The sequence below is a fragment of the Grampus griseus genome (assembly GCF_964374135.1).
Source record: "Grampus griseus genome assembly, chromosome: 1".
Taxonomy (NCBI): Eukaryota; Metazoa; Chordata; class Mammalia; order Artiodactyla; family Delphinidae; genus Grampus; species Grampus griseus.
Window position 1 is genome coordinate 150,797,059 of NC_139017.1, and position 9,858 is coordinate 150,806,916.

General features: G+C 42.3%; 1 protein-coding gene across 1 annotated transcript in view; it reads right to left on the bottom strand.

Annotated features, from left to right (window-relative positions):
• The window catches only part of SMAP2 (small ArfGAP2), a 47,683-nt gene extending 38,106 nt beyond the window's left edge, over positions 1-9,577 (bottom strand). The window contains exon 1 of the mRNA XM_082670682.1: positions 9,089-9,577. Within this exon, the coding sequence (XP_082526808.1) occupies positions 9,089-9,191 (103 nt within the window). The 5' untranslated portion in view covers positions 9,192-9,577. The remainder of the gene's footprint in view (positions 1-9,088) is intronic.
• Positions 9,578-9,858: the final 281 nt, after the last annotated feature.

Genomic DNA, 9,858 nt, shown 5'->3' on the forward strand with positions numbered 1-9,858 from the left:
CATATCCTACAGGTATGTAAAAATCAAACCAGAATATCCATAGGAAATATACAAATGGGGAAAAGAGGGCTACGGTCAACAAAAATGGTCAGAAAACTACTTAACATTACTTGAAAATGAAAACGAGCAGCAATAATAAAATCCCAGCAATATGTTACAAAGGTGGGATTCCAGGGCGTTTCAGCCACACAGGAGGGAGCATGGGGGTCAAGGCGAGTGGTGGACAAACTGAAGACAACCTCCAGGGCAACCTTACACTGATGGATGGCCACAGATGAAGGCAGATTTGGCTCATCTCTGGGGTTTTTCACTGGGAAGGGACCTGCAGTTCAGCCATCAATGGACCAGCATCCACAAAGCCTGTGGGGAAATATAGGATCCAGAAGAGTGGGGTAGGGAAGGAGAAAGTTTGGAAAATGGAAGAGTCAAATACAGTAGTGAAATATTGTAGTTATTAAACATGAGGCTTCAAAAACGCATAGATGTACCTCTTAAGGTAAAATGGACTGCATGGGAACAACTGGTACTCTGGGAAGCAGGCTGATACACTTTTTACAATACCAAATTACATTTCAATCACATCTGTGAATTATAGTAGTACCTGCTAAGAGGAAATTAATTTTTGGAGAAAACAATGAAACCTATGCAATTTTTTTTTTTTTTACCGTTGGTAACTTTACTCAATGAAGGTTCCTTATCCATAGCTTCTGTGGAAAATAACAGCCTAAAAGCAAACATACTCACACTCCACTGAAAACCCTTGTTGGCCTAGTTCCACCAATTCCATTAACGTGGCAGGCGCCCAAAGGCAGGTGACCTGATTGACAAAAAAAGCACTTCTAGAAAGTGCTAAACTTGTATCACGTAACTCATTAAACACTTTATAATCAACGGGAAAACTAGTAGCCATAACTTGAGAAGCTTTGTCTTTAAATGGAGCAGCAGCAACCTTCCAAATAAGATAAAATATTTTTTATTTTTCACGTTCAGTATAGAAGATAGTATGTCCAGTGATCTTACCTCTCTCACCCAGTGGTAACTGGACTGAATCAGGGGGCGGGTGGCACAGGCAAACCGATCAAACTATTTAAAAAAATACGTGGCACAAGGAAAACTTCCTTAACTATCAAGGAAAGTCTAATCTGTACCACGTTTTAAGGCTGCAATCCTCAAAACTCTCTTTGTACATCTTAAGTGTTACTTTGTTACTCAAAGCTTTTAGTTGTAGATGGGACAAGCTCAGTGCATACACATCATGCTTAAGGCTTCCCAGAATTAACAGGGTGGGAACTTATTTTCTGAGTAACCAAACGATAAATTGTCCTGGTGGAGACCAAAAGTCAAATACAGATCCCACAGAATCCGCACATCCTAATTATATAGGCAATGCCTATATAAAACTTACATTACTTGTTACGTGACTATACAAAGTTACATTACTTCCCAGGACTAATTACTGTTCTGGCAACAGTTAAGATCCTAGATTCTTTTGAAGCACAAGAGGTTATCTGCCTGAAAACCCTTCTTATTGCTTGTCCAAAATAACTGTTTACTTACAAGGAGAAAGAATTACATCTTGGAGATTTAAGTGCCTTTGTGCCTTTGCCTGTCTCAGCTTGGATCCTCCCCTTGCTCTACACTATCACAGGGAACTACATCCCCCAGGCTCCCTTGCTAACTGATTTATGAGTAAGTTCCACCAATGGGAGGCACTGATGAGGAAAGGCAGGAGAAGGAGGGAAGCCAGGGTAATGCTCTCTATCTTACTTGGTCCGAGTTCCAGCTGCCACCAGACAGCTCTTCTTTCCAGGCTTCTAGCTCACAGCAGATGGCTCAGGCTTCTAGCCTTTGGTGACACCAGCACCTTCTAATTTCCTTAGGGGCCTAGAAGCTCCCAGGTGTTGCCAATCTCTGGGTTGTCTCACCACCCCATTGACCTTCTTGGCTCTTGTATCACCTATGGAAACTATTCCATATTAAATTCCCTCTGCTTGTACTACCTACAGTGCTTTCTGTTTCTCTGAAGGGTCCCTACCTTTAAAATATATTTTAAAACTTAGCTTTCCTAAGAATTACACAAACATTCAGATAACATATAAAGGATTTCTTCTAATAAGAAACAAAGGATTTATACTGTTCAAACAAATACTTACTGAGAGCCTGACCTGTGCCAACCATTGTTCTAGGTGCCAGGAATACTATAGTGAACAAAACAGGCACAAAACCCCTGCCCTCATGGAGCTTACATTCTAGTGGATGTGTTAACTGTAGCAAGTTACAATTTTAAGAAGTTAACTAGCAGAGGAATATTTCTTTAACAATAGAGGAATTTGGTAAAAGTGAATTAACTTTAAGGGGTTCTACTCTACATAGACTTGGTTCCTACCTTTTCAATGTGGTATGCTGAACTGTCACACTCCAGGGGCCAACACAGAACTTCTTCAAAGTTAGTATCTACTTAAACTGGCCACTTGCTCAAACAGAAGTATAACTGTGATAAGGATTTAAGCAGACACAATGACAAAAGTTAGGCACTGTATGCTTAGAATGTAAAACACATTTGTGTTTTATGCAGATTCTTGTTGGGCATCTTTTTCACAGGGGATATATTTGGAGGAATTGAGTCTGAGTCCACTTAATAAGTCACTTTATCTCTTCTTTATGGCACACGTAGCTTTCAACATAACATACAAAGCCAGCTGCAATGTTCATAATGAGTAACGTGTTGTGGTCTCCAGCTGCAGGACATTATTTCCAAGATGGAATTTTCAGGCAGAACAGAAACCGACAATGACTCATGTGGTGAACAGTAATATAGACAACTGTGCCCAAGAAAGCTGCCACCTACATACCATAATGACATCAGATGAAAAATGCAGAAAGAAGGAAATTTTCTGATTTATTTAAAAGCAATAGATTTGTTGAAAGGTATACTGAGAGATGTGGCTGCAACTGCCTGTTTACACATCCTAAGCACTGAACAACCAAGGGCACACTCGAATATTCAACACTCTTAGACTGCTTGAGTATGAGAGCACGCTCAGCCTCAAAATTCAACGTCATCAACTCCAGAAATGGCATGACATCTACTGCTGACATTTCACTAGACTTCTCTAAGATAGTTTAATGTACTCATGAGGGTACACTTCCATGGAGATCTAGTGGGCACAATACTCAGACATTCCTTACTACTCAGCAGTTAGAGAACATTGCATGTTTGCAATATTTATAATTCCATTTGAGTAGCAGGTGGGCTTCCAATACTAGGGGCTTCTTACACAACAGGGAGTCTAAAGCATATTCATAATCTCAATGCCATACAGCAAGTCAACTACAGAGCTAGGATTTTAACCTTATGGGTCTCTGCCTACCTTATCCCTTGCCAATCCCCAACATGTAGTGAGAATATACTAAAGAATCTCACACACACACATACACATACACACACACACACACACGGTACAGCACATCTTGCCTACTGCACATTCTGCTTCCTCTGCCTAGAATGCCCTAAATTCACCTGACAAAGTCATGCTTATCATTCAAGACATAGCCTACTTGTCTCTCTGAGCCATGACTTCCTAGGCAGACTTTCTTGCTTTCTTCAATGCTTTCATTTCTCCCTGTACACAATCCTACAATGATAATTACTACATTGCATCATGTATCTGCTTACACATCTGCTTGCCCATTAGACTATAAAATCCTTGAAACCAAAGGCCCTATCTTTTAATCTACATGTCTTGGTACAGTGTCTGACACAAAGCAGGTGCTTAAGAACTATTTTCTGAATGAATATATATAGTGTGGGATTGTACTCTCAGGCTTGCAAAGAGTTCTTAAAAGATAAGGCATTTTGTACTCTCTATCTATCCCACTGCCACTGGATAATGGCAAGGAGAACGAATAGGAAAGTATCTCCCAGGGAACAGGTTTAACAAGTTAATATTAAAAGACAACCTAGTACGTACATAATAATTAAATGTTGAAATTTATGAACTACTTTTATGAATTTAGATAATTTTTAAATATTGTTAAAATTTGTTGAACTAAAGAGTAATGTAAATAAAATAATTCATGTTTCAAATGGAAAAAAAAAAAAAAGACAACCTAATGGGGACTTTCACAAATTACTTTCAGTAAAACTGTGTCAACCTGACTACAACCGTCAGAGTTAAGGTACATTAGCTGTAAAAAGCCAGAAAGTTATTTGATTTTGGCTGGAGAAGGGTATTTAACAACTAGAGATGGAAGGAAAATTCCTTCTGTTGTCCAGATCTGATGCAATTTAAAAAAATCTCTTAAGAGGTGCCACAGATACAGCTAAAATAATTAAAAATTGATAGGAATGTTCATTTCTAAGGAATGATATTTAACAAGCAATGATTTAGCTATTGACAGAAAACAAAAGTAAAGCAAAGCTAGAGATTAATTTACCAGAGTTAAAATTTGGGACTAATGTTAAAAAAAAATGTCTACAGAAAGATTCCCTGGTCTAACCTTTCATACAACTTTGAAGAGTCAGGAAATTTCATCCAGAGACCATCCTCAAGGGTACCATAAAGTCCTATAGGAAATGGTTTTGGCTTAAAAACTAGGTGGTTTTTTATTTGGTGAGTTATTCAGTGAGTCATTCTAACTGTGGCTTCCAGTAACTAGAGTATTTAAGGGAATAAAGTCTGAAAGTGAAATGAATAAAATCAAGATAAAATAAACAAGTTCAGCAATGGTAATAATAAATAATGCCTACATTTGTGTAACACTTTAGTTTACGACGCATTTTTATTTTTCAAATGAGGAAAATTAAACGGAGAAAGGTAGTGTGCTGAAGGTCACAAAGCTAAAATAGTCAGAGTAATGGAGTTTAACTGTATGTTCCAACATCAAAAGTCTACAGCTCTGATTCTTTGCCACCTGAAAGGTGAGCCTACCTGTGCTATGGATGGGCCTAGGACACTCTCTAAGATGACTTCAATGAGAGTAGCCGTTTCCAAATCACTTACGCATATCTTTCAACTTAATACCCTGAAAGAATGGGGACGCTCTTTAATGTGCATGGAGAGGGACTATCCATGCCCTCCACGTTATACTGTGGACTGAAAAATGCCAGGTGCCATGAACTGTGGGTAACATGCTACTATTTGCATAAAAACACTGAAAAGAAATATATTTAAATGTAGTTTTTTTGTCCATGCATATACTATCTCTTAAAAGTCACATAAGAAATTACTAACAGTGGTAACTTGCAGAAGCACTGGAAAATGATGGCTAAGGGATCAGGGACAGCAGCACAACTTTTCACTGTACATATTCCCTTTTGAACTTTTTGAATTTTGAACCACATGAAAGTGGTTTTGCAAAGAGTGAATTGAAATTTAAGAATACATAATGGGAGTTGGAACAAAGGCAATGGTTAGGTGATTCAAAGTGAAACATTTCAGAAATGGGATGTAGCAGAAGAACAGAGAAGTAAAAAGGTATTACAAAGTTTTTGTCAGACTCCAGAATTCCGTGTGGTATTTCACAGTTAGAAGTAAGTATTCCTCAAGACCATCAAACTTCTTCCATTCTAATTCTTTTCTCATTAAACAGCTCTCAATTTTTCACTAACCTTGATACTGAGAAAGGAGTGTCCCAACAGTGTATATAAGTATTCAGGTCATCAGAAAGGTAGATCCTTTCATCGTAAATAAGATAGTGTCCAGTTTAAACAAGTCTTTTGTTGTTCCGCGGCATGTGGGATCTTCCTGGACCAGGGCTCAAACCCGTGTCCCCTGCATTGGAAGGCAGATTCTTAACCACTGTGCCACCAGGGAAGTCCTAAACCAGTCTTTGACAAGGTTGATTAGGGGTTATTCCAGGCACACTGATAAAATACGCAACTGCAGAGCTAAAGACTAAACCTTAGACCAGTATAACCCCACCAAGGGTCTATCCAAAAACGGGACCTGGCCTCAACTAGATGGAATTAACCATTAACATATCTGAAATTTCCAGTATGTTTGTCCTCTGTTCTTCCACAACTTAAGTCAGTCCAAAATTTTACCCTAAAGGTCACAATAACTTAAGGGTTTTGGGTGATGAAACCACATCTTTCAGCCTAAAGCAAGTCACAGCATTTTTTTAAAGGCAATACCAAAGCAGCCCCCGTTCCCACACAGAAATTATTTCAATGCATTAGAGGTACCGGAAACTGGTGAGTCTTATGCTCAAGAGAGTTAAAAAACCCCAGGACCAACAAAACTTGTAGTATACAAAGAGAACACATGTTTATTCTCTATTCTGATGTTCAAATTACATATCTAAAGATAATATCATTCTTAAATCAGTTTAAGATTTTTTAAAAAAAGATTTATTGCCAGAGTTATTTTGGAACATTACAAAAATACCTGCTCAAAGGTCTGCAGTTCAGGGCTACATCATCTGATTTTATATTAATGGATTAGCAAGCAGTCACTCACCAGGTCCTATACAATTAAGCTCTCAGTTTTCTAAGGAAGAAAGGACATGAGACCTACAGATAAATACTCAAGTACAAACCTTATTTTAGCTTACAGCTTTAAAATTCCTCCTCCCACTAAGTGTATTATTATTATTTATTTTTACCAGAGCTTAACAGCTAACTTAATCTACAGATGCAAGTGTCTCTTCCTTCCATGGTCTGACATTTGTCCACATGATGATTACAACAACTAAAATCAGGAAAAAGGAGATGGAAAATGAGTAAAAGGAGTTGAAAGAGTGGAAGGGGCTAGCTAATTCATAAACTGGATAAACTGAGGCCACAACAAATGTCTTAACTGAAAGATGACTGACTGACACATTGTCATCTCCTTTTTAATACAATGGCCGAGTCACTGAAGCCACCAAGCCAAAATGTAAAGCTAATTTGTGAAAAGAAATTGTTTCAGAAACCAGAATTCTACTATCAAGAGCAGTTAATAAAGTTTACAAACCAGCAGTTACTAGCTCTCATTAAGAATGAATTGACTAATGTTTTATTACCTGATCCCCAGTAATTCTGTTGATAAAGAGCAACGGAAAATTTGGAGGAAGAAGTGATGAATCAACCTCTCTTCCATGTGTTATATTTTATAGGAATATGAGTAAGTATAAGAGTGGTATGCAAAATAGGGGATGGGGTGGTACTAATCATCAGAATGGCATCTGACTCCCCAAATGTAGCCATGCTCACTCCAGTGGGTTGCTTCACTGTGACTTAAGATCTGTCAACTGAGGACACAAGGGAATTTGAGTAAAACCAAGAGATATACTCTTAAATTTTAAACCGAATCTTCCAATAGATCTAGCACAAGATCTCACAAGAGTCAACTATAAGAAATTAACTTACTCAATGTAAATTGATTCTAAAGTACTTTTTAAAATGAATTATTGCCAATGCAAAAATTCAGGAGAGAAGTCTGGGGATCTGCTTTCCTAATGGCACATGTCATTTATCCATTGGTAAAGGTACTAAAATATCCTACGAGGTGTCCAAATTAAAGTATCTGTCTCCTGTTCTCCTTAAATAACGTTACTTCTCGGACTTCCCTGGTGGCGCAGTGGTTAAGAATCCGCCTGCCAATGCAGGGGACACGGGTTCGAGCCCTGGTCTGGGAAGATCCCACATGCCATGGAGCAACTAAGCCTGTGCACCACAACTACTGAGGCTGCGCTCTAGAGCCCGCGAGCCACAACTGCTGAGCCCGTGTGCCACAACTACTGAAGCTCATGTGCCTAGAGAACGTGCTCCCAGCAAGAGAAGCCACCACAATGAGAAGCCCGCACACCGCAACGAAGAGTAGCCCCAGCTTGCCGCAACCGGAGAAAAGCCCGCGTGCAGCAACGAAGACCCAACGCAGCCAAAAATAAAAACAAAAAATAAAAACAAAACCTTACTTCTCTAAAATAAAAGGTAATTAAGTGAAAGCGTCAATTAAGCATGTACTTCCTTTCTCGATACTGATAAATACAATTGAACCTTTGTTGTGTACTATACGCCCAACACGCTATATGGCAAACAATCCAGGCAAATTCACTGCATTATGAACAAAAGTAAATTAACAATAGCTCCCAAAATATATCCCTTTCTACCCAAACCAAAAAGGAAAAGAATTTTCCCAACTTCTCCAATTTATATTCCAAAGAATTCAGAAAGAAAATAAGGAAACAAAATATTTATAATCTATCAATTTCGAGTGCAAATATTTCACTAATAACCAAGCTTTCGTAGCATACTGATTTGTAATTGTATCAAATCATGAATCTTTGAGGGCACAGAAAACAAAGACTAAATGGCTCTGCCAATCTACAATGGTCATATTTCACCTTTAGAAGGGTGATGGCCATGAAAGCAACAAATTCGATGTATCCCTTGCTTCCTCCTCCGCACTGATTAAACCAATCCTGCACTACAGACACAGTCTGCTAGTTTCTGCCACCACACACACATCAGGCCTCCAACACACTCCACAAGCCAGGGCTAGGCTGTCTAGAAGTCCGCACTGTGTCACTGCATAAGGCAGTTCCCCCTCCACACATCCAGAAAGAGGAAAGCCACCTAAGCGCTCTGTCAGATCTCAGCAAGGCTGTAAAATGACAGATGGAACTACTAACCAAATAGCAGGCAGCGACGCTCACCCCCTTTAAAAATCATTTAAGCAGTTTTCCTCCCCGTCATCTCGCTTCTCCCCGCCCCCACCCCCACCCTCGCGCGCACCACCGCAGTTCGCCCCCAGCTTCGCAAGCGGAAGGCTGCGAGCTCTGGGCTGCCTCTGGACTGACAGTCGGCCCAGAACTCATTCAGAGCCCTGAAATACAGACATTCTCACCTGCACACACCACGCCACTTCCACCCACACCACCACCGCCCCACCCCCCAACCACACACACTCGCCCTCCCAACCTCTCCCCACACCAATCCCGGCGCGGCAGAACACCTAGCAGCCTCATCAGCAACGGTAGCACGCGTTACCATTTAGATGATTCGGGCCACCTAAGCTCCAGAGACCGCCCCCTCACCACACAGGCCGCCTCCCCCGCGCTGCCCGGAGGCTGGACCCCTCGCCCGCCAGGAGGGATGCGCTACCTTTAGACTGGCAGTCCGCACAAAACTTGTTATCCTCCTCCAGCAGCAGGTTGGCTAGGACCGCCTGGTACCGATCCACGTCCTTCACCGATTTGCCCGTCATGGCCAGGGTGCCGGCGGGGGCAGAGGGCGACGCGCCCTCCTCGCCCCCAGAAACCCCTGCCTCAGTCCAGAGGTGAGGACTCCTGGTCCCCCGCCCAGGGGCACCTCCTGAGCGGGGAAGAGCCCTCTCCCACCGCCCGGCCCGGCACCCCTTCTCGGGTCAGCCGCGCCCGCCCCCCACTCTGCAGCCCCTCAGCGCGGCGCCCCCTGGCGGGCTTAGGGAAAGACCCGGGTCCCGACGACGCTGCCGGACCAGGCAGGGACCCTCAGCCCAGGCAAGGGGGGCGCTCAGGCCTCCTGCGTGCCGGGCGCAGAGACGACTCCCAGGCCTGCCTGTCTGTGAGCCGTGCGTCCCGCGCCTCGGTTTCCCTGGCAGCTGCTGCCAGCCCTGCCACCACCTCTGCCGCCTACTTCCGGCAGCTCTTCCTCTCCTCCTCCACCCCTCCCAGCCCGCGCATGCGCCCCGCCCCCACCGCTTCGGACTGGGCTCTTCCCTCCGCTCCGCCTCTCAGGAACCAATCGGGGCAGAAGTGAGGGGCGGAGCTTGGGTGGGGCGGAGGGGGAAGTGGGCCCGCCCCTGCATGTCCTTGGAAAAGAATGAATGGAGCCGGAGGAAAGCGAGTGGAGAGAGTAGAGGCAAGCGAAGGGAAACAACAATTAACATTAGC